Source organism: Tinamus guttatus, unplaced genomic scaffold (assembly GCF_059628265.1).
Source record: "Tinamus guttatus ecotype Peru unplaced genomic scaffold, ASM5962826v1 Tinamus_guttatus_pri_ptg000202l, whole genome shotgun sequence".
NCBI classification, from domain to species: domain Eukaryota; kingdom Metazoa; phylum Chordata; class Aves; order Tinamiformes; family Tinamidae; genus Tinamus; species Tinamus guttatus.
In genome coordinates, this window is record NW_028288736.1 from 648,879 (window position 1) to 674,220 (window position 25,342).

Here is a 25,342-nt window from a genome sequence, read left to right on the forward strand (position 1 = left end):
CGGGGGCGGCGATGCGGGCGGCGGGGGCGGGCGCCGCGGGGCGCGCGCGGCGCGGGGCGGGCCCGGCGCCCGCGGGGCGCCCTCGCTCGCCCCGCCACGGGCCCCGGCCCCGGCGCGGGCTGCGCCTCGGGCGCGGGCTCGGGCAGGCAGCGGCGCGGGAGGCGGCCGAGGATGCGGTGAGCGCCGGCCCCCGCGCTCCGAGCCGGCCCCGGCCGGGCACCCCCCGCCGCCGCGCGAGCGGCAGCCGCTGAAGTTGGCGAAGTTGTCGGCGGGCTGAGCGGGGCCCCCGGGAGCCGCCGCCCGGGCCGCGGCGCGCGGTGCTGCCCCGGCCTCCGCCTCGCGCCGCCGCCGCAGCCGGGGTGAATGGCCCGCGGCGGGTGTCGCTGGCCTCGGCGGCGCCGCAGGGGGAACATGCTGGCCGTGGGGGTGCTGGCCGGCCTCTCCGTGCTCAGCCTGCTCGCCTACGGCTACCTGTCCTGGGACAGCCTCGGGCTCGGGCCCGCGGGGACGGAGGCGGCGGGCGCCGGGCTCGGAGCGGCGCCGGGGGCCGGCGCGCCCGGCTCGCAGCCTCACATCGTCTTCATCCTGGCCGACGATCAGGGATTCAGAGACGTAGGGTACCACGGATCGGAGATCAGGACACCCACTCTGGACAAGCTAGCTGCCGAAGGGGTTAAACTGGAGAACTACTATGTTCAGCCTATGTGCACACCATCCCGAAGCCAATTTATCACTGGAAAGTAAGTTCGCTACTTCGTCATTGAAATCGCCAGTTTAAAGACTGTCCCTGTTGAAAGGAGCGCAGGTCTCTGGGGATGAACCTGGTTAGATGCACCCCTCTGCTCCTGTAGCCAGAAAGGTGCCTCTCTGATTCGCGTAAAAGCCTTAAGCAAAATGCACTTTCCAAAGTGCATTTCTCAATAATGCAGTAGGAACTCACTCTCTGTGAGCCAGGAAGAATTCAGGACTGTGAACTACCCTGCCAGAGTATTATAGGAATAGATTTACATTTATTGCAGTACTAACATACGTGCTAGCTGTCAAGTAATGCTGCTGTTACTGGGAAGAGATCATCTGAGATTTGCTTTGCAATTGCAGAAGTTGCAGGGAAAATCCTTGTTAGTGAAGTGAAGGGGAAATGTTTTCTCCTATAAATTGCTGTATGCACGTTGCAATGCTGGACACTCTGAACCTTGACTTGCTACAAGTTTTTTCTGAGGATTATATTGAATTGAGTGATGATTCCGCTGCAAGTGAGGTGTGGATGAGTTCAGGAAATCTGAATTCTTTTTCAGGTTCCTCAGAACTACAGTTATCTCTTTTGTCAGAGTGTAATTGTTACTTTGCAAACAATTAGAAACTTTCCTTTCAAGCCACTAAAATACTTGCTTCATTAAAAACAACCAGCGGGTTGCTGTTGTATTGTTTGCTGTCTCTGGTCAGTTGTGTTTTGTTGTTATGCTTTAAGTGGATAAGCTATTACCCAACCTAAGGGCCTTCTGTGAAAGCTGATAAGGATCAAGAGCTGGAGGTTGGATCAAGAGTTCTGCCTGCATTTGAACGGCAGGAACAGTTCCCAAGTGACCCCAAGGGTGGACGCATCGATCTGGGAAAAAAACACCTCGTTTCTGTTTATCTTAACTCACTTCAACAGGAACAGGAAAATCTTAAAAGAACAAAACAAAATGAGAGGAAAAAGAATTATTTAGCTTATTTTCCCTTTTAAGTGTAAATAGGAACAAGGCAACCTTAATACTGCTAGTAAAAGAAGCACGTGATTAAATAAAACAAGCAACTGGCCTGGTGTCTTGCATCTCCTTTTGGTAGAGACGTGATTCCTGGTCTCAGTCTAGTCCTCAGACTTCCTGGACCTGGGAAATTGGCCCAGAGAGCTGACGTTATCTAGAACAACAGTCCTGACGTTGTATTTTCCTGGTGCGGACTGAGAAAATTGTTTTGGAACACTCTTTTCTAAGAACATATGTGCCCTGTGGCAGCTGAAGTAATGGCTTAAAAGGGCACCTTATATGTTAGGATAGCATTTATGCGTTGTAGCTGCCTTCAAAGCCCGGCAGTGGTTGGAGGCAAGGAGCAAGGCCAGCAGCAGCAGGTAGCCAGCCAGCTCCCTGCGGGCGGTGGTTGGGAGCCGGCGCCGCGCGCGGGAACGTCGCGCCGCACACGGGAGCATCGCGCGGCCGCGGGGCCGGCGGCTTCCAGGGGAGCCAGGGTGCTGGACCGGCCTCCCGGCGGCCGGGGGAGTTGCCTGAGCGCTAAAAAGAGTGAAATAAGTAAGGAATAAAAGCAACCCAGTTGACCTATTTTAATCCTTCACTAAATATGGAACATTTTACATATGTAAATATACATATATATGTAAGAAAAAAACAGACATGTTCTTAGGAACCTAGCTCTTTTCATCTGCTCACTGGGAGGAAATAATTATGAAAATCTGCCTACTTTGTTTCTGGAACATTTTTATTGGAAAAAAAAAGAAGTTTGCTTATCCTGCATTTTTATTTTCTTAACATCTGCTGGTCTAAAACCATTAGAACATTTTTTTCCTGTTCTGCTTTGGGAAAGGGAGCAGCAGAGGGAAAGGACTGCTTTGCATGACTGAGAAATAAAGGAAGGAAATGGTGAGGGTTTAATAAGTCTGGGTAGAATATTAACAAGGCAGATGCAGAAGGATACTATTATCTCTTCTTCTGGCTGAAGATACAAACTGGTGATCACTACTTTTAATGCTTTCATACTAGAAGTACCACAATTAAAGCGCCAGGATTCAAAAACTGTTAATCCACTGGAAGTGCTGATAATTTTTGAATTCCAAGGCATGTTAGTTCAGGGCTAGAAAGCCCTGCTCGCCTGCTGAAGGCCCACCTGGGATGCTACATGCTTCCCAGGACGCATACCATGCTTAATATGTTCCAAACGCTGCCCCAGTGATCTATAAAAAAACAGAGAAACTTGTGTAAATTGGAGCCATTAGGGAGCACTGACTCACGTTGCCAAACGAAAGTTAGACTTCAGGCAAAGAGACTTTGAATGTTCTGCATTTTTTGTAGGTCTCCAGGCAGTTCCTTTAGGATTTGTGCTAGTAGAGGGATCCTTCTTCTGGTAGTTCTCCTATGCAAGAGAGCAAACGAAGGGCAGGAGAGAGTGTTAGGGGAAAGTGTCAGGGTTGGTTGTTTTGTTGGGTTTTTTTTTCCCTTCATGCTATACCATGGCATAAGAGCTGGCAAGCCTGTCTGTGGCCATTTCTGCTCCCCCTTGTCTGCTTTCTCATGTCCTGCTCTTCATGTTTTGGCCACCCTTCTCTTCTTGCTTTGCATTAGTTTCCACCCTCATTACCTATTTTCCCATTCACTTTGTCAAAAACTTCTAAGCTAATAGTACGGCTCAGGCTATTTTTATTTATCTATTTGTTTTATTTTTTAACCTTGGCCTTTAGTTTTGGGTGCGAGGAAGGGGACACGGCCGAGCGGGATCTCGGGAGCGGGAGGAAAGCGAGCGCCAGTGGGCCCGGTGCCGCCTGCGCGCGCCGGAGCCGGAGCGGGGAGCGCGGGGAAGCGGCCGGGGCTGCTCTGCGGCTGCCAGGCTGCGCTGCGGGAGCCGGGGCTGCCGGCCTCCCCGCAGGGCTCCGCGGCTGCGCCGGGAGCTGCCTTCTCCCTGCTCGCTGGAGAGCTGCCGCTGCTCTCTCTTCTGTGCGCGCTTGAGCCAGGGCTGCTCACAGGTGGGGTTGGTGCATTGGCAAAAAGACTGAAAGCAGGTTTGTTTACTTTTTCTCCCCCCTCCATCCCATGGCTGTGTTGTCTTTGGTCCTCCAAAAGAGGTCCAAAGCATCTTGTGGTACAGTATTCTTTTAAATCTTAAAGTATTCTTTTAAATTTTCTCCTTAAGAGTCTTGATAAGCAAGTCTTGATAGCAACTCTTGATAAACTAAATCCCTTAATCAGAATAGTTCAGGATACCTAGCTTTAGACTAGTACTGAGAGAAAAGCTAGCTTTTAATCTGGTTTACACAGAAGAACATAAAGAGAGTGGTGGTGTCTTAGGCTTAAGGTTTGCTTGGTCAGTACCAGTTTGAGAGTGGCTGGAATCAGATGATGGGAAAAGCAACGTGCTCTCAGTGTCCCTGCTGGAGCAGGGGGATTGGACTAGGCGATCTCTAGAGGCCCCTTCCAACCTCGACCATCCTGTGGTTCTGTGAAAAGGGGATAAGAAGAGCCCAGGCACGCTCTGTGTCCAGCAGTCTCTTGGTCACACTCTTCTAGAGGTATGTGCTGGTGGTCCTGATGAATTTTCTTTTCATGAATAATTTTACACACTATATCTAGTAGTGCAGTTTAAGAGGAGCTTGGTTTATTGAACAGTTCTGTCCTCTAGCTTCCTAAGAAAATTTAAGATGACCTCTGTGTGAAGGTTTTGTTTATATGTGTGTGAGTTGGTTGATGAGACTGAGGGTAGAAGATGGCTTTGCCATGGTCAGATGTGTATTGCTTACTTAGATAATTTGCTAAGTTCAATTTTTATGAGCGCTGATCTCCTTTGTAAATGATGGATTATTGAAGTATAATCTAAGTGTGGAGAGTTTCCCAGTGCTTTTAAGGAAACTTTGAAAATTTATAATCAAAAGGAGGCTGAGGCAAAGATTATGAGCTTAGATGAACATCTCTTGGGGCACCCAACCCAGTTCTGGTGAGAGTATAATACACTTTAGTTGTATTTGCTGTACCAATACTTGAGGGAAAAAACTTGAAAGATGAAATGATATACACAAATATATATTTTAGCCTTACGAGGAGAAGGGACAGCTGCTTCCTCTTCTAAGCGTTAGTTTTCTGATGACTGTTGGACTTGCAACCTTGGCACCGCTGCATGGACTAGAATCCTTCTGGGCCGCAGAAGGGATCCTGCCCTACGCAGGAGCCGGGACCTGACATGCTGCCAAGGTTACAGATCGCTGAGGAATTTGAACTCCCATTTAGAGCGAGTTGTTGAGAATCACGGAAACCATACACTGATCTCAAGAATAAGCTCTGCATTATGGGTGGAATGTAGAGATGTAAGATGTTGAGAAATGTTGACATAAAACCCTCTTTTTTTTCCCCCGGGATAAAATGAAGTTTGCAGAATTTGCCCATCTAAACCAGACAGAAACAGCCAATATGTAAGAGGTGTGCACAATCAGTGTTATTTTAAATAATTACATCCAAGTTAGCTCTTTATAAATATTACATCTGTTTATACATTGCTGGTTCATATGCATTCTCTTGCTAATGATGTACATAGTGGCCAACTAAGTCATTTGGTCAAAGGGAGGTGAGCTCCTCCGAAGGGGACGAGTGCCCTGCGCCTGCCCCAGCCCCGCCGGGCGCTGCCGCATCCTGCGTGGAGCCGTCGTGGTCTCCTGCTGCGCTGCCGTGTCGGCTGCCGGCCTTTGCGGGGGCCTCTCGCAGCTGCAAGAGGGGTTTCAGGGCCTGGATCCTGCCCGGAGGGTCTGCTACATGGTCGTCTGATGGGGAGCAGCTGCTTCAACAGCCGCTCCTTCGACTTTGGCCCTGTGGCCTCCTTGGCATAAAGCAAATCCAGCAGGCGCTGCTCGGCAGCCCAGGCCCCGGTGAGACGCGTGAGCACTGCCAGTACCATCTGACAGGTGCTTGTAGTCCCGCTGCCCCAAAGCATCCGCGCATCTAGCTAGGGAATCTAGTTGTGTGCAGAAACCCAGTGTTGCAGTGCACGTTCCAAAGAAATTTATTGTTCTAGAGGAAAAAAAATCCTGGAAAATGCATGGGACACTCCGTTGCATACTTGCATTAATTTGCAACTAACGAAGAACTACAGTACAACAACCCAGTATCTCAAGGCACGGCCTATTTCTGCATGTGCTTTGAAGTAAAGAAACTTTGGCAGTTGTCAGTCCCAAGTTCAATTCTGATCTGTGGTTTTGCTAAGAGGCTGGATGATGAAATAGAGCGTGCTGATTAAATGTGCCGCTGAGTTTGGCGGGACTGTGGGGATAGCCCAAATCATCTGGACAAGCTAGAGAAATAATCCGAGGAAAAAAAGCAGAATTAAATTTAGCAGTTGTAAATTGAAGATACTGGGCTGGAGCAGGCATAACAACTTTGCAAGCAGTGGATGATGGACGACTGCTTATCTGGCAGGTCCTTTAGAAAAGTGGCTGGGATTACGGGAATCATGCACTGAATGTAAGTCAGCAATGTCATGGAGTTGCAAAAAAGGCAAACATCACAGTAGTTTGTTTAAATGGGGGAGTTACCAGATATGTGAAGCAGCCTTTCTGCTTTCTAGCTGGAGCTCTTGTGCCCAAACTTGGGCATTGCTCTGCTAGAGCAGTGTGTGTTATTGGACAGTGTCCATGTGAGGATCATCAGAGATATCAGAAAGATTACTGTGGAAAAAAGATCAAAAGAAATTGTGCTGTTTAGTCTAAAGAAGAGAAAAACGAGAAGGAACATAAAAAGTCTTACAGTATGATAAAATCTATAGCAAAGAGAAGGGGGATAATGCGCTTTTAGTGTCAGGGTGGATGGCACAAGCAGGAGTGGGCTTCCTTGAGTGAGAAAATTTCAGGTTAGATAATAAGACAGAGTTTTAAATGATGAAGACTGTCACACTGGAATAGCTCGCTTTGGAAAATTGCTGAGTTACTTCATTAGCAATCATTAAGAACAGACAATGAAAATGTGTCAGGAATGATGTAATGTAGCTGAGTCTGTCATGGGGAAGAGAGCTGAACTGTAGGACTTCCCTTCCAGCTCCTTCTGCCCTTCTTTTGAAGGACCTATTAACTGCAGGAGGCGTCCGCAGGACTGGGCGAGAGCTAGCAGAGCAATCCCACACGGCACGCGAGAAGGTGCTTCTGTGTTCCTGCTGGGAGAAGGCAGTTCGCACGAGAGCGGCACTTCAGCTTCTCCAAAGAATTATTTTTTCCATATCCTCATTTTTCTCTGAAAATTTTCAAGATTTTTTTCCCCTCTGGGCCTTCATAACTCTAGCAGTATGTAATTATTTACTTCTGCTCACTTCTTTTAGCATAATTTGTAGGACTGCTGCCAAAGATGCTGCGGTATCTTTTTCCATGTTCTTATACTTGAGGTATCTCTTTCCATGTCCTGTTGTTATAATCTTCCACTGAGGGTGACATTGTCCAAATATAAGCAGTGTGTGAGGGTTCCTGGAAGTATGCAGAGGAGTAAATAGCTAAATGTAAGGACTTCCTTTCCTTGTTTTGTTCTGTGTCTGTTCTGTCCTCTCTTCTTTCTGCAGAATGTCAGATCCAGTTAGTCAAGTGCTCTTTATTCTTAAATAGTACAAAGTCTGTTCTTATCCCCATAACTAATAATGGGCTTTAAAAGGAGCACTTGGAGGAAAATAGTTGGAAAGGAAACTACATACAAGCAAAAAAGATTGAAAAAGATTAAAATATACCAAGGAGTATGTATATGAAGTGGGTGTGTGTATATATATTATTATATATTATATATATACACACACACATATACTTCAGGCTTGCTGCTTATAAAGCAACTGTAAGATTGCCTAAAATATGTAGCTAACTGTTGAACTGGGGTTTTTTTTGTTGATGTGTTTTTTTGTTTGTTTGCTTTTAATACCTTGCCCAATTTATGAGGATTTTGGGGGAGCCATGTTAGTTCATAGGGCAGGAGTCATGAAAACTTGTAATTTTTTAAATGGAAATTACAGAATGTTGCAATAAACTGAAGTATTAATATGTACTGACTTACACAGTTTGACACACATGAGTAGTAGCATCTTCAATGAGTGCATGCTGCATCTCGCTGCTTTTCTCACCTCTTACTCCATCCTGATATAGGTTCTTGTGATGCGGATTTCTCATAAATACTTAATGGTCATTCTTTGAGATGTTTGTGTATTTTCTCTGTATTTATTGAGTATTGTCAGATTTTGTTTCCTGAGGTGGAATGGTTTGCTCAGGTTTAGATTGAATGGTAAAAATGAGTGAGATAATTTCAGCAAACATGAATTTATTAGATTAATGTAAACAAGTTAATCAAAGGTTATGTCTGGAAGTAAGTGATTGTATATCACTTGTTTGTTTTCTCTTTAACATTACACCTTTTATAGTAATCTACACGTTCGTTTTCTTAGATAAAACCCAGTAGATCAAACTAATGAGCTTAGCTTGTCTTTGGTAATTGTAAGTTGCTGTCTGAAATACAGTATGAACAGTTCAGAAGGGAAACAAATTAGAAGTACTGTCTTGATTCCCATTAATGTCAATTTGAAATATGTTTTAACCACTGAGGTTTGACTAAAATGGCTTTTGACTTTCTGTGGTCTCTGATTGAAATCAGAAAATTGGACCTGGTGACTCAGAGTAGGAAATCAGGGGAACCCTGTTGAGGAGTTCAGTTCGGTTGCCTTTGCAGTGTGTTCATCAACGGTGCCAGGCGGTCACTTCCTCCTCGTCCCCAAAGTATCGGGATGCCTTTTCTGTGTTTTAAAAATGCTGTCATCTTCCCAGGTGTGTGCTTGAAGAGATCCTTTTACATTATAAGCATTAAAGAAGTGGGCATTATTAATGTTGACAGCCTTCTGTGGTCACACAGCCTTTAGTTTCAACCTACAGGCAGGAAAATCAATAGGCAGAAACCAAGCATTAGCCTATTCCCTGTTAAACACCTAATCAGGAACAGCACTGGTGCCAGGACATCCCTTCTGCCTTGTCGCGGCCCGTGGCACTTGTAGGTGGTTCCCTGAGGAGCGGAGGGTTAGGGGTTAGAGTATTAGTTATTAAGATTTATGAGCACAAGTGTTTATTCCAGTATTTGAAAACTTTAAAGATACTACCAACTCTACAAAAGAAGGTCCCTCAAATCTTATCCTTGCTTAAAGTCCCAAAATTCAGCAGATAGATAGAATCAGGCAGAAACTTCCTTCTGTCTCAGTTTACACTAAGTAAATGACTTTGCAATACATCTTACCAGGCTCCTGAATGATTATTGTTTCTTTGTTTTTTAATTAATTAAAATATATATTATATAATACTGACCCACAACTTGGTCCTTATTTCTTAGTGATATTTTAATCTGATTATATGGGAATACAAGATTGTAAACAGATTGCTATGGCTCTTATTCTTAAAGTAACATCTTGAGATCCCTCCCATTTTAGGTTTCAATTACTTTCCCCTCCTAACTGGCTTAGAAACTTAACTGGCTTAATTGACAGTCTCCCAGGTGGGCGGATTAGGAGGGTACTGAGTCATGGGTTTTAGTTATCACTCTGATTGCATTTAATGGGCTTCCTGGGTGCTTCCCAGCTTTTTTGCTTTTAGTGAACAAAGTAGCAGCAGGATAATCATCAAGCACTTAGGAGAGTATGACAGAAAAAAATCAAAGAAGACTTAGTAAGTTTTCTTTCTTTTCTTCTGAGAAAGAATCATATTAAAAACAACATTTTTTTAATTCAAAAGATGTAGCATCACTGGTTGTTAAACAATATATGAAGCTAATCAATTAGGACTATGTGTAATAAATATTTAACATGAAATATGCAGTCAGCAGTTTGCATTACATTTTAGTTCCAAAATATACGTTTCTCAGAATATTATCTGTTTCTAGGTAAGTTTACTGCATCCATTTTAAGATTCAGTGTATTTTTCTCTCGATTTATGCATTTTCAGTTTCTTCTCTGATAGAGAATATTGTACCTTCATGAGACAAATAGTGAAATGCAAGTTTGCCTAAAACATGAAATGTTAGTGGGTACTGAGGTATTATTGTAGGAACAATCTCTGCGATAATGAGCCCTAATAAGAAGTGAGTTTCCATCTGCTTTGAAGGACATCATTACGAATTTGAAAATTTGAAGAAAAATTGAAGATGAATACTTGATTATAGTCGTTGTGCATTATAGAGCCTAGAATTATAGAATGATTTATGTTAGAATATAAAAGGTTTATTTTAAGATTAAAAATAATGAGCCTCTGTGATAAACTGAGGAGTATTTGGCCATCCTGGTAATGTTAGGCACATGTGCTGTAAATGATGCAGTCAGATGTAATGATGGAGAGCTAAGGTAATGCTCTTTGGCACCATTATAGCCTCGTTGAGTCTTTAGCCTGACGCAGATTTCGTTTTATAACCCTTTGGCAGTAATGCATTTCCCACGGTGAAACCGCATGTAGCATCTCCAAGTTGAAGGTTAAGTGTTGATTTCAATATTTCATTTCTTTTTCTGTTGGAGACAATCACACGGTTTATGTATTGTTTTCTGCTGTTAGGAGTTGGTGTTTTCTAGTACTTTGGCTGGCAATTTGCAGCCGATTCACGCGGTTGCAGCGTGGCTTTGGAGAAGGGATCCTGCAGGGTGGGACTGGCCGCAGAGTGAACCCCGCGGCGGGAGGCAGCAGGTTCCTCCAGAGGCCCTTCGGGTGGGTCTGCTTCAGCTCCCCTGCTGCGGACTGCCTTGGGTTCCCGGCGGGGGAAACCCTGGCTGTTTGCCCTGGGAAAACGTAGCTCCAGTAGTGTCCAGTAGCTTTCTGTACTGAACCCCAGACTCTTATCCATCTAGTCACTAGAAGCCAAGCCGTTTTCTTCAGTGCATTTTGGTTCCTGCTTCTAGGAAGTATAGCCTTGAAGCACCCCAGAGTTGAATAGTGTGAGTCGATGCTAGCTGTATCTCTCACTGCATTCATTAACTTGCCATGATCTTTGCCAGTTAGCCCATTTAAAGGCTTTGTTTGTGTCCACGTAGCTCTGGTGTGTAAGTCTCTGCAGTGCTTTTGATTCTGCAAAATTGTCAAATGAAGATGACACTTTATTACTCAACATATGTTTCCTGGGTGCAACTGAGTCATTTCTGCTAGCTATAGAACAACAACAGCAACAATGTATGTTTTATTACCATGAACCATGACGAGTCTATATAGCTAAGGGAAAATTAAGTTTATGGGTTATTTTGTTTTGGTAGTTGTAATATCCAAATTGCAGTCTCAGGCATCTTAAGGAAAATCAGAGTAGAGCACTTATGTGCTAAATGATTTGCTATATGGTATGCTAAATGGTATGCTATCCTTTTCTAATTCTGATACTTCCGGCCCTCAAAAAACTAGTGATCATCATAATAAATTCATTTAGTTATCCAAAGCCAACTCTACTCCCCAAGGAGTAATGGTATCATCCTGTCCCTCAGTCCTGTCTCTAGTTATTCAGGTGCTTGTGGGCTGCATAATCACTTCCATGCTTCTTTCAGGCATGACTGGTATTTGTGTTCCTGTTAACCAGTTGCTGGCATGCATGCAGATTTTGTATCTGTAAGGTAAACATACTTGCTTTATTTTATGGATGGATTAATTACAGTTGATCCCAGTAGTGTGTATATATATATATATTTTAAAGTAGCACAGATAATTCTCCTTGCACTGGTCTGAAAATATCTTTCAAAATGCTTTCAAAGCCTCCTATTGAGGACAATTTTCATAGAGTCGTAGGTTAAGGTTGGAATGGACCTTTGGAGGTCAACCCCTCTGCACACACAGGGACACCTAAAGCACGTGGCACAGGGTGGTATCCAAGCAGGTTTTGAAGATCTCCACAGCCTTGCTTGGCAACCTGTTTCTAATAAATAGTAAATATTTAGTCTCTATGTTTCTACCTGTATAGCATTTTAAGACCGTATGGAAAAGGTAATCCTAACTAGGAAGAGAAGGGTCTTTACGAAAGTTACGTTAATCCTAGGACTGCTTTTAAAAAGCAAACAAACCTGAGGTCCTTGGAAACAGTTCAGGGGGCTCTAATTAGAGATGACATGATATATGATCTGATGTATAGGCAAGATTATTGACTTTCACCTTCCCTGCTCCTTCCCCAAACCAAATCAGGCTCTGCTGATGTACTGCAGGCCCTGGAATTGAGCTCTTTGCTATGGCCAGCTTGTCCTAGCTGTGTGGGGAATCTTTTTACACTTTGTCTTGCGATTTGATGTGAGAACAAGGTGCTTTCAGTGAAGCAGGTGTTCTGTTTACGGCATGCTCGGTCGCAGCGACAGGCTTGGCTGGGCTCCGCTCAGGTGGCTGCTGCCAGCGATCCAGTCACGGGGTGAAACGTGTCTCCTCCGTGGAGAAGGAACAAGTTAGCCGTGGTGCTGCTTGGGGTGTCTGTGCTGCGCTGCCTGTGTCTGCGCCGCACAGAGCGCGGTGCCTGGGAGGTCGCGGCCGGCCTCCCTGGCGTCCGGGCGGCTGCTGCTGCCTCCCTCCCTCCCGGCCAGCTTGGAAGGCAGGGAGCAAACTGTGCTCACTGCTGCAGCGCCGTGCGGCTGCCTCTGGGCAGCGAGGTGGCGCAAACCTTAGTGAATTGTCTAGGCTGTCCTCCCGTAGGAAAACGTCACAAAAAATATTCTCGAAACATGCTTGAGAAACTTGTTTCCAAAATCCTTCAGCAATTTCCAAACCTTTCTAGGCTAACTTAGTTATAATTTCAGTTCTTTAGTTTAAAGTTGGCTGACTTCTCTCTATCCTGCTGCAGTTTGAGCTTGCAGTCTCTTGCTTGTTCTTCAGTGAAGTGCTTCCTTTGCTACAGGAAGGCAGTAATGTCCTGTGTGTCCAAAGTCTAGTATCGTGTCTGTGCTCTTTCCTTCTCCTGCTCGAGCAAAATTGGTTCTTTTCACGTGTCCACACAGACCTTGGCTTGCACATTGCTGTCTCTTCATTGCGCATGGGTAGGAGATAGCAGGAGAAGGGCAGTTCACCAGTTACGCTGCAGTCTGCAAACAAAACCAAGCTGCTTGTCCTCCTGGGGTCGCTGCTGTCGCTGCACCCGCGTGCTGGGGTAGCTCAGGACAGGGGCAGCCCCAGGTCACAGTCACGGAGCAACTGAGTCTGCGGCGCGACCCTCTCAGGTCTGAACGCTTGGTTATGAAGCAAATATATTTCCTTACTCTGTGCTGCATGTCACATGTTACACTTAGGCAATCACTTATATACATCCCACTAAGATTTTTTTTTTTTTCCTTCTGTTTGTTTTTTGCAATAGTGGAATCTGGCTGACTCATATTTAGCTTGGGTTATGCAGGAAGCCCTCATTTTTTCTACAAAAAGAAAAAAAAAAAAACACTTTGGGCAGTTATTCCTACATAAAGTAGTACTTTGTTAATGCTTCCCTTCTGTTTGGTTTAGACTATTCTTTTAATTTGTAAGTTCATTTTTAATTTTACTGCTGTTCTCCAAAGTGTATGCAGCAGCTCTCCTATTCAAAGACATATTCAAAGTCTGCAAATGTAGTGAAATTTGCTTTGTATAAGTTTAATCTTAAAAATGTATCATATTCCATGTAAAAATGATGAGTTTTCATTACTAAATGTAATGACCTCATTGGTTTTACTTCTTATTTATCAAGGTTGTATTTTAAGTATGGAAGAACAAGCTCCATAAATATATTTACTCCAAATTCTTTGTGTTGAAACTTGGAGCAGTTTACTGATTGTGTTTTCAGAATTACTTAAGGAATTGGGGATTTCATTCCAATTCATTTGGGAATTTCATGTTCTCTTTTCAGCTGTTGGCTTTTAATGTCTTACTTGGTTTGTTTTCCAGCTCTCCCTTCTCCCTTTTCTTCCTAACTCATAGTCAATTGGATAATTATGCTCTGTTCAGGACAGCATCATATAAACCATGATGTAGCATCCTGGTACGCTAGTGTGTTACAGGGTATCACCTGTAGCTGGGAATGAAGACAGGAATTGTTTGATTGTCTGATCAAGTTTTATTTTCTCTATATGTTTCTGTGATGAAACCAGGCAAAAAAAATCCCGAATTAGTGGAGAGAACCTTCTCTGTAGGCTCTGGTTTGTGCTGCAGGCTGCTCCCAGGCAGGCGACTAGGCCAGCCTTGCTGCAACTGCAGCTGCCCGTGCCACAGGTGAGCACGGAGCCCTTTGTGTCTCTTGTGAGTTAGGGAAAGTTGCTCGGGTATGTTTCCTCACAAAAAAAAAGTCTGTGTTTTAGACTGAGCTGATCATAAATGATATAAATGTGCTAAAGCTAATATGCAAGTAGAGCTCCTGACAGTAGCTCAGTGATACAGGTACTTGTACTCCTTAATATCTGTATTAGATAGTCACTTTGCTGAGGAATGAACAAATTCATGATTTAATAGGAAGAGGAGTTTCTCGTCATTGACATTTGAAGGCATTTTCTTAAAAGACATTTTGAAGTCTGCAGCTCTTTTGAAGCAGACATATATGGAGTTAAATAGCAAGGTTTTCTTCTCTATAATTACTGGTGGGGCCTCGCTGGGTTTTAAAGATTAGGGATGACCATTCAGGCATGTTCCAGGTGTTTCCTCTGCTGTGAGTAATATCTACTTTTATTAGCAATGTGACCTTTACTTTCATTTGGATCTGACAAAATGGCCTTGTCACCTGCTTTCAGACAGAAGTGGATTTTGGTTTCAGGAATAAACTGAATTTTGGTAAGCGTGTGTAAAAATGACTCCTCCTACTTTTCAAGGAAAATTTATGATGATGAAGGAGGAAGGGAGAAAAAACACATTACTAGATTGAAACCACCAAGTTTATATGGGACAAAAATGGGGATTGTCAGTTTCTTCACTTAAGCATCTCAGGAAGCAACAATGCCTTATCACTCAGGCAGGAGTTTCTATTTTTCATATAATGACATTTTTCTGGGTCATTTTTCTTTAACGTGAATAAAACATCTAGGGGAATTGGACAGATTCTGAGCCCAGGACTGGAATTTAGTAGAATTCAGAGAGTTTTAGAATTTTCACAAGACAGAACTGAGTTTTTTTTTGTTTGTTTGTTTTTGTTTTTTTTTAATCTTCTCTATTCAAAATATACAAGTGCTATAAAGGTACCCAGCCCTTTAAAAAGGCTTTGTAGAAATGGCTTTGTAGAAACGTAAGTTAAATACTGAAAAATACATAACTCTTTCCGAAATACTGTCATCCGCCTGTGGTGGTGATAGAATACACTCCTGTTGGCCTTGCTCATGTCTTGTCTGGCCTAATTTTTGTAAAGTGCAGCTACTGTATTGGAATACGAATATCCAAACAAAAACTGTGGCAAAACAGTTCTAGTTGTTTTAAAATGATATCTATCAAATGATCATGTATATAATTAGAAGATTTTCTTTTAAAAAAAGAGTTGTCTTATGTCCTGTTTAAAAGGGAAAAGAGTGTCTGACTGAGCACCAAGGAAAGTTTTGGTATTTACTGAGAGATGTAAAAGCTGTTGTTTTTCTACCACTATTCTTTTATGGAAAATAAATTTGCTAAAAAACACCCTTGCTTAGTCTAACTTCCTTGGCTTGCCTATGGGAAATTCTGATTTTAACAAATGGAAGGAGTATGGCTGGAGTCTGCTCTGTGGTAGCACTTGATACGTTGTGTCAAAACAGTCCTGCATTTTTGGAATTAAATTATGCACGTTTTTGAAGGAAGCGCTTGCAAATATTACCGTGCTGCAGAAATGTCTGAAACAGTTAGTGCTGATACAGTGCTGGCCAGGCAGAAATGGAATTAAAATGTTTCCCTCCAGCAGCCTGCTCTATGCGTATCAACTGCTAGTATCGTACAGAAAAATATGTATTACGCTGATCCAAGCTAAAAACACATCCTGCCTAAACAATCGTCATCTTTTTTTGGGGGGGAGGGGTGGAGATCTTTTTGAGAGTTTGGATTTTAACATTCCTAGTAAACTTATTTCACCCCTACAAGATCAAATGGATCAAAATCTGCTGCCGTCCGTTATTACCAATTAATAATTTCAGTTGCGTTGGCGTGGATGATAATATGCCAGGTTTACAATGCTCTAGAGCAAACTTGTTAGTGACTTTGTTTTGGAAAGCAAACGTGACAGAGCACTCCTTTGCCTTCTCAGAATGCCCTCAGAAGTGCATTAATTCAGGGTCTCTTACCCAAAGTGCCCAAGCACTGCTGACTTCGTTCCGTAAACTGCAATCATTCCTAGTAGGAAATCTTAGCAAAGGACAGAGATCACGTAAAAGTGGTCTCTAGATGACTTGCAGATATAACCAAATGCAAACACAGTCAATCTCAGCCTGGTCCTACTCTTGTCTGCCAGATAACACAAGAAATGACCAAGAAACAGGAGAGACAGAGAGAAAACTTCATCTGTCTCCAGCACTGTAGTCCAGATTAGCCACTTTACTAATATGCTTAGCTAAATTAATGACTGCAGTCTGCCCTGTAATTGCTGTACATCTCAGAAACATCATCTATCTCTTACTACTTTGTCAGAATAATTTTTCTTTGTTTTCTTAGTTGCATGAATCTAAATTTAAGAGCCAATGAAGTTGTTATTTACAAGGCTGTATTTAACATGAGACGCGTGGTTTTCTTACGTGGAAGGAAATGCTAGCTACGAAACTCCATGTAAAAAATCTACCAATGTTCTTGGTATGATTTAAAAATGGACTGCTTTTTTTGATGATAAGAATTTTCAGCTGTTACATAGAGAAACATACAGGGAGGGATAAAGGCAATCGCAATGCAGGATTCGGGTTGCAGAATTCATTGACTGGAGGGAGCTAAAGCTGCGTTTGCCCCTTACCGGCAGGTAGGTGCAAGGCAGCCAGGCCTGCTGCAGTCCCAACGAGCCCCTTTCAGGGAGCGCTGGGCGCCCCTCAAACACTGTTTAAACAAGGAGCACTATTTAAACAAAAATTTTCATAATTAGGAAAAAAATTGAAGTGGTCGTGAGTTGTTGAGGCAGAAGTGGAATCTTGCAGGCCTGTTCCTGAGGGAGCGAGTAGGGGAAACCATCTTTCTGGTGAGAGGGCAGGATGGTGGATAATGGGGCAGGGGGATTTATTAAAAGATGGAGTGTGCTTTGCATGTGTCTACTTGATCAGCAAACTAATTTAAAGGTGTGTTTTCAATTTATAGTCTACTCAAGAGCTCCATATTAGTCATGCACTTGAATTTCTGTCACTAATGTTGAGGGAGTTGTGTTGTTTTTTTTTTCCTGTCTTGCATACCTTACAAATTGCAGATTTTTTAGAGGATTTTTTCTTTTATCCCAAGGGAAGGGAGCAAAAACAAACAATTCAAGCTAGAAAGCAAGAGCAAAGCAGGTGAATGAGGAAAGTGCCATATTGATTATTTTGTTGGGTTTTATATTTCTTACTAATAGAATATCGCTGTTTTTATTGGCAGTTGCATAGGATGTGTGAACTGTGCCTTTTGTGGATGGCGTCCTATTTTGCTGTTTCTGTCCTATTCTAACAAGGGCACTTTTAAGGCAAAAAGAATAACAAAGTTCCTTTAAATAACTCGAAGCTAGTCTTGAGACTCCGATGTCCGTGTAAGTTGTTGATTCAGGAGCTTGACGTGGCCCTCCCGTACCCGGCGCAGGCTCGGTAGCTGTCGGTGATGGGGGGTCCGTCTCCCCGTCCAAGCTGTTCTGCTCCTCATGGGCCTGGAGACGGGGGGAGCGCGGAGCCCCCGGCCGTGCTCTGAGCTGCGCCGCGGCGCGAGCCCCCTCGGGGATGCAGCGAAGCAAGAGCGGCTCCGGGGAACAGCGGGGGAGCCCCGGTCCCGGGCATCAGCCCGCAGGAGAAAGGCTGGCTCATCTCTCCCTCCTGATCCCGAGGCTTTTTCCGGTTTGAACTTCGGGTACTCCGGTTTGAACTGGGTGTCACTGGATATGCTAATGAAATTTTCTGATGGAAAAATTATTTCACTGGAAAGCTGGCCAGATTTAATTATTTAAGAAGTGCTTTTGGCATGCTGGAAAATTCTTACAAGCAGTGGGAAAAGATGGCTACATAAATATCTGTCTGGGCTGGCTACTGATTAAGCTATTTCAAATGAGGAAAATCTGTGCAAGACGCACTGAATTCGTGAAATCTTGCAGAGGGCTAACTGCGTGAATCTGGGCGGAGCAGTGACATTCATACATAGGAAAACCACCGAAGCCAGAGCAGAAGGCACTTGGAGGTGGTTGTGGGTGAGCCGCTGGTGTCCGTATTGCTGTGTGCCAGTGACCTCAGCAGGGGAGCCCGGTGATGCAGGGAGGATTTTATTTTAGCACACAAGATTCTTCAGTGCAGCCGATGCAAAGGATATTTCTATATTTGGAAGGAAAAGAAATGAGGTCAACTGAAAAGCAGTTTGAACAGCTATTTCAGGTGTTGTATAGGGAACATGCGTAACTTCAGAAGAAAAGTAGACATTTCCTAGGAAAACCAATCAGACTCTTGAAGAATTCCAGAACTGCAATTAGCTGCAAGTTTGAGGCTGGATTTTTTATTATTATTTTATTTTTATTTTTCCTCTCCTCTCATCATACAGGAATGATCCTGAAGACAGATGGAAACTTTTTCCTTTATTCCCTCTAAACCTGAAAAGTTTGGAGGGCTTCACAAAATGTAGTTAATGCAGACTTAACTATGTAGTGCTGAAATACTTTGGTGGTGATACATATTGGACTATATATATAATATCAAGCATTAGTCATTCTCTTCTTTTTCCAAAATACCACACAGGCCTTGTGCACTTGATGAAGCACTGAATGCTAGTCTGCAGTAGCCTCAAAGCAGCCTTAGTGTGAGTCACCTGTAATTTCATGTATGCAGAGATATGCAGAGTTACACAACCATGGTATTTTTCTGGTAGAATTCGGGATTGATCTGCATTGAAAGAGAATTTTTTCCCCATATTCCTTAGTTCATAAAATATTTCTAAGCTGTTGTGAAAATAAAGTGATAGAAGGAGCTTATGTGACATTGCAAAGAATTAAAGAAGCAGCATAAAACTTTCTTTCATATTTCACAACCAAACCTGGCATATTTCAAGTGAAAATGTGTCCAGCCATGGCTTTTTTTGCAGTTATCTTGGAATATATGCCATTTCTGAATGTAGTAGTTCAGTTCTGTGCTGTTCTCTGATTCCTATACTGATGCATCATTTCTAAGCCATGTTCATTGTGACTAAGTGCAGAAAATTAGTTTTCCACAATTAGTTTTTTTTGCATTTCGCATTTAGGCCAGAGTTCAGGAACAGGTAGGTGCTTAAAAATATCCCATTCAAGAAAGGGCTGCAACATGTGCTTGCCTTCTGACTTCATGGACTTGAAGCAGCTGTGGAAGTGCTCTCCACAAGAAATTTCCTGAATCGGAGCTCTATAACTATTTAATGAGGCTAACTTTTTGATAAATGTGGATGTAGTTTGTTTGGGTTTTTGTTTTGTTCTTTTTTTCAGTAATAACTACTGGTTTGCAAAGACTCGCTGCTTTTATCTTTCATATTTTTAGAAAGGATTTTAGTTCTCATGGTTCCAAAGAAATCTTTGGGAAACTAAAATGCCACACTTGCCAAAAGATGACAATCTAAATTGCTTCATTTTTTCTTAATTGGCCTTTTTAACTTGCAGCATTTCTTTTTTGTTTTGTTTTTCTCCTTTCAACTGTTGAAGTTACTGATGGAAATTCATGGGCCATGACAATATATGCAATCAGTTAGTAATAAAAAATCATAATTTATGCTCATTCTGTCTGTGTAATATAGGTGGCTGTGTCATCATGGAGTAGAGAAGTAAGAATGGCATATGGCCCAACAAGATAAATGCAACTGTGAACATCCTTTGGTTTGACTGTAGAGCAGGATGGATCCTGGATTCATTGAAACATTGAGGTTTTATAGCATGTGTGTTTATGTTTTTATGTGTTATTAGAAATAACCATTACCCAGGCAAGAGTCAGGGTTTTTGGATTTTGGTGGGAATGACACTGGGCAGGTGCCTGTTCCACTCACGCCCTGTCTTACACTCTGTTTTATTTCCTCGCCTGTTGCCGTATGGCCTCAGTTTCTGTTGGGCTCCTAGAAACTTTCACAATGCAAATAATAAAGCAGGATGGTACTGAAGGCCAGGATGGATGCAAAATTACTGAGGGTTAGCAAGAAGTAGGGACGCAGCTGTGATGCAGCTGTGACGTTCAAGCTAGCACTGTTCTGCTTGATTTGCCCATCGGAAGTTAGGAGGGAAATAAAGGTTGGTTATTCAATTGCAGGGAAGCCAAAACAGCAGAGACACCATTAGGCTCAGCCTCTTGCTAACGGCGTCCTGCTCTCCCCTCTTTCATGGCGCAGGAGATGGGGGGAGAGGAGAGGAGCGCAGGCGCCGCGGCCTTGGCAGCGTGGGCGCCGCGCAGGCAGCGCACGGCGGCTGCCCTTGGCCTTTTTGGTTTTTGTCTTTTTTTTCTGTCTGCTATGAGGGATGGATTGCAATGAGCTGAATATTGTACCTGCCACGGTTGTTTGTATCCATTTCAATCTCAACATAATAGAGCTTTTGGGAGATAATCTGTTGACAACATTTAAGAGTATATTTATGACTATGCTTTCATTGTTTTGCAGAAATACATAAGTCTTTAAAGAAGGAAAGACGTCGTGCTCTGAATACAGAAATTGGACTTTCCTTTGTGCTGTATCATATTGCATGTAGTGTCTCTATGTTAGTTAAAATTTGTCACATTACATGATTGGCAGCACTGACACATTGCTCCTCATTCCTTCTTTTCTGTGTTACAAAGACACTCCTACAGCTACATCTGTTCAGGCAACAGCAAGGAAAGCATTTGAATCCCACCCTGAATCGCTTTTGTGAGTAAACAAGGATGTTTCATTTCCCGCTGTTGTCAGTCAGGCATTTCTCATCAGGGACCCAGGCTGAAACACTGTTTCATTATTTTAATATAGTGCTTCTTTGGAAACTGCACGTGATGCCACATGACCACCAGTCATTGTCTTAAGGAGAAAATGGCCTTACATGATGTGGTTGGTTGTGTTTTTAATACAGTGTTTCTCAAGTAAATCAGGAAGGAGGAAAGCCCAATAGCACTAACGACAGTCTGAATTTAATGAGAAAGTACAGTCTAGTTGAGTAGCCAGCAGTATGTGACAGAATATGTAGATAACTAGTAATGAAGGAAGGAGGCATTTTGTAAGTGCTGTATCTTGACAAATCCAATTAGAAACTAGCTTTAGCAGCAGGGTGCTATTCTCCCTTTGCTTTCTACAGCATTTATCTGGAGAGTAAAAAGGACATCTTGCACATTAGTGGTTGTCCCTCTGTTATGCTGTGCAAAAGAACAAAAGTATCATCTTGGCTTAAAAGGATGAGAAATACAAAGGACTAACAAACTAATACAAAAGTGTCAGAAGGACAGAAGAATTAGAGTTCAGTTGCAATGCTCAGGATAAGAACTATGCGGGAAATTTATGGCAGGGCTCAGAAAAAAACATGTCTCTTGGCTCCCAGCCCTCAGTTTCAAGTCAAGGTTATTCCTCCTGCTAATGATTCAGTACCACTGCTATTGGCAGTAAATGTCAGCACAGCAAAGCATCTAAGTTGTTGAGAAGTCCAAATGCATTTTTGTTCAAAGCAGGTATAGCTGTTCTTCCTGTTATCAGGTCTGTAGCTTTTCTGGGGCAATGAAGCTCTGGAGTGGCATGAGCTGATTCCTGGCATGCTGCTTTCCCAAGGTACCTGTGGAGGCTACAGTGACAAACATCCTCATTTTGCTGACAAGAATGCAGCTGGTGTCAAAGGCTTTAAATGGGAGGTGTCTGGGGAAGCATTGGAGCCCGTGTAAAGCTTGAAGTTGGAGGATTGTGCACTCCAGCTTCCTTAGTTTTGGGGAAACAAAAAATATTGTCAATAGGTTATTGACCTGTCAGCAGTTAACTTACAGGTGTTTAGAAAGATGTATATAGACCGTGACTGCTCAGCTATGCCACATTGCTATGGGTGGGTATCCTGCTGTGTTGAATTGGTGTGTGATATATGGGAGATAAAAGAGGGATAATAACTTTCTCTTCATGAAAGTCTATACCTTTCGCTTTTTCACAATAATGTTACATTATAAGCTATATCAGGCAGAACAAATAGAGTAAGAAAGTTGAGATAGCCAGAAACAATCATCCAAAAATAATTCTTAATCAATCTAGTGTTCACAGTGAACCTTTACACTAGAAAAGAGTGCCATAAATTAACTTACGGATTCAATGTGATATCTTGATGACACTGGGTATTATCTGAAAGAGTATTCTATTGAAACTAATGGGATTAATAGATCCTTCTATTTAAGTAGTTAGATTCTAGTGCCCTTAATTAATACCTAATTCCTATTTTCTGTAATAGTTGCCTAGAGACACTTGAGCTTGAGACATTGATATAGTAGAGCGGGAGTTATATAAATACTAGGGAGAGGTAATGGCATTACCACTTGATTAGCCTGCTTCCAATAACTTACTTGTAACTAAATGAGTTATCAAGCCTTAAATAAGGTTTCTGAATTCAGTGGCTGATTATATCCTTAAGCTGAATAACGTAATGAAACTGTGGTATGTTTATGTAGATGTTGAATGGTTGATGCAGAAAATAGCTTTCACAAAGTTTGGGTGTGATGTGAAGGTGTCTGCAATACTTGAAGTCTCTGAAGCTCTAAGTAAAGCTCTGAGCTCATAAAGTGTAATAAGCTGTCAGACTTTCCAATGTCATAATATTGTTTAATTATGGAATAAGCAAATGAATGTTTGGGTGCTACCTTATGGAATGCTCTCAACTATCGATCCTGATAAAATGTTGTTTGAATGAAGGATGTGCTTTTATGAAAGGCAGATATATAATGGATATTTTTCATATTGCTCAGGTGTAGTCTTTGGATAAACTGTCCTTTCTATAAATCTGAACAAATTTTCCTGGCCTCTTACAGAATTATGAATTCCAACCTCAACATTGTAAGCTGAAAACATTCATACATGTACATGGCAATTATTTGTATTCTGGTCATGTAAAATTGCCTTTTATTCTCAATTAATACATTATTTTGGGCAGAATGTTTCAACGAGACCCCCCGGCATGCTGGAGTTCGCCCTCTCTACAGGAATGGCTGGTCTAGGCCGTTAGCGGTGTCCGCGAGCGTGTCGCCCTGGAGCCGCAGCCGTGACCAGCCCCTGGGTTAAGGTGGGGGATGCTCTTCTGGTGCCGCTGCTGGGGAGCCCCGTGCAGCAGCGCGGGGAAGAGCCTCCGAGCGCTGCGTGCGGAGCCGCTGTCCCTGCTGCTCTCGTCCCGCCTCCCTCGGGGCAGCAGGGTCCCAGAGCGCTCTGCGAAGCGGCGCAAGGGGACATCCCTCTGCTCCCCAGTGCGTGGCTTCCCGCCTCTCTCCAGGCCCTCTTGTTCATTTTCCTTCTAGAAGAACGACTCGGGCAGGGCTGAAAGGTTCATCTCATAATAATATTTTCTATCCCGGTTGCTTGCCTTTTGATTTCAAATAAATACACTGTAAAGGCTGTAATTATGGACCTACACAAACATCTAAAAAAAAGATGTTTTTTCTGAATTATTTCAGACAACAAGTCTATTTATGTGAACTTCTTCTCTTGAGTGCAGCTCCAGAATGGTCATGAACTTAGTGCTGGATTTTTTTTTTTTTTTATGTGTAGCATATCGATTATGGGACTATTTTTAGCCGAGAGCCCAGAATTTGGTGGAAGTGGCTGGATGTGCGACTAGCATGCGAAGTATTTAGGCAAACTTGTTTTCACGTCATTTGCATGTAGACACGAAATGAAGAGCACTGATTATGCGGTCACTTTTTTTTTCTTTTTTTTCTGTGATAAGGCTGGAAATGTTGTGCTCCATTTCCATAGCTGCAGTGGACTCAGGGCAAAGAAAACAGCAGCCACACATAGAATCATAGAATCATAGAATGCTTAGGGTTGGAAGGGACCTCTAGAGATCATCTAGTCCAACCCCCCTGCATACGCAGGGACACCTAAAGCACGTGGCACAGGACTGCGTCCAAGCGGGTTTTGAAGATCTCCAGAGAAGGAGACTCCACAACCTCTCTGGGCAGCCTGTTCCAGTGCTCTGTCACCCTCACTGTCAAGAAATTTTTCCTTAAGTTCCTGTGGAATTTTTGATGTTTCAGTTTCCGGCCATTTCCTCTAGTCCTATCAGTGGCCACCACTGAAAAGAGACCATCCCCGTCCTCTGCACTCCCTCCCTTGAGGTACTTATATACACTGATTAGATCCCCTCTCAGCCTTCTCTTCTCCAGGCTGAACAGGCCCAGCTCCCTCAGCCTCTCCTCATAGGGCAGATGTTCCAGGCCCCTGATCATCCTTGTAGCCCTGCGCTGGACTCTCTCCAGCAGCTCCACATCCCTCTTGTACTGTGGAGCCCAGAACTGGACACAATACTCCAGATGTGGCCTCACCAGGGCTGAGTAGAGGGGCAGGATCACCTCCCTCGACGTGCTGGAGATGCTCTTCTTAATGCAGCCCAGGATTCCACATGTGTGTTCCAGCTGGTCCTCACTGCTGCGTGCTGCTTTGTCCTTTTTATCCCGGCATTTTGAACAGATACGTTGTCTCAATGGCAGAAAAGGTGAAGAGCAGATATGTTGAGAACTTAATATTTCATAAAAATGGGAGTTAGTCTATGAAATTGCTCATTACAGTTTAATTTGTTTAATTCATTAAAGATGAAACCTTTGCTTGACAGGCATTAAACAATTTTATTTTTTCCATGCATGAGCTGCTGCTTGTAAGCAGGGCAAGTAACCCCAAGGAAGTGCAGATGAAGCTTTTGGTTTGTTTGCTCTGCCGGCTTGGTTATGGTTCCCTCAAAACTAGCAACTCAGGAGCCAGCTTTCCTTCTTGCTGTTCCCCAAGCTCTGCCCTGCTCCTGGGGAGGCAGAAGGAGATCCCCAAGAGATGGGACAGATGAAGGGGACACATCCCTCGAGGTGCAAGATTGGCCGCAGCCCAGAGCCACTCGCAGCGATCTGCTCCTGCCTTCATCCTGTGGCCCGAGAGCAGGGGAGGCACTCAGGGCTTTGCTAGGGCTTCTCAGGCGCCCCACAGAGCTTGCTGAAGCCCTCTCTGGTTGTTGCTGTGGATAAATGTTTATTTTTGTTCATGTAACTCTGGTTGGTGGTCCCGTGTGCAGGGTGATAAAAACTGTTCGTGGTCTGAGTAATATAGTGGTGAAAGTCTTCATTCAGAAGACTGAATGTCCAGTGATCCCAAATAATGTTCAGTTAAACAAGGATACCTCAATTCCTGCGGTCCTTGGAAGAAGGTAATCTGAACAAAATCTGTCAAATTTAGTCCACAAATAAATCATTAGCCTTTTTTTCTTCTATATTTGTTGGAAATGCCTTAGTTGATAGAAATGTTTGGAAGGTAGTATTGAGAATCTCTCGAGTGAAATGTTTGCAGTAACACGACCCGAGTGACAAAACAATAAATAAGTTTGCTTTCTCTTTTTCTGTACACACTTGG

The 25,342-nt window shown here is 43.3% G+C and overlaps 1 protein-coding gene across 1 annotated transcript in view; it reads left to right on the forward strand.

The window, feature by feature from the left end:
* The first annotated feature begins 363 nt into the window (after positions 1 to 363).
* Positions 364 to 25,342, forward strand: part of ARSJ (arylsulfatase family member J) — a 32,011-nt gene continuing 7,032 nt past the window's right edge. Inside the window, exon 1 of the mRNA XM_010228098.2 lies at positions 364 to 740. Within this exon, the coding sequence (XP_010226400.2) occupies positions 364 to 740 (377 nt within the window). The remainder of the gene's footprint in view (positions 741 to 25,342) is intronic.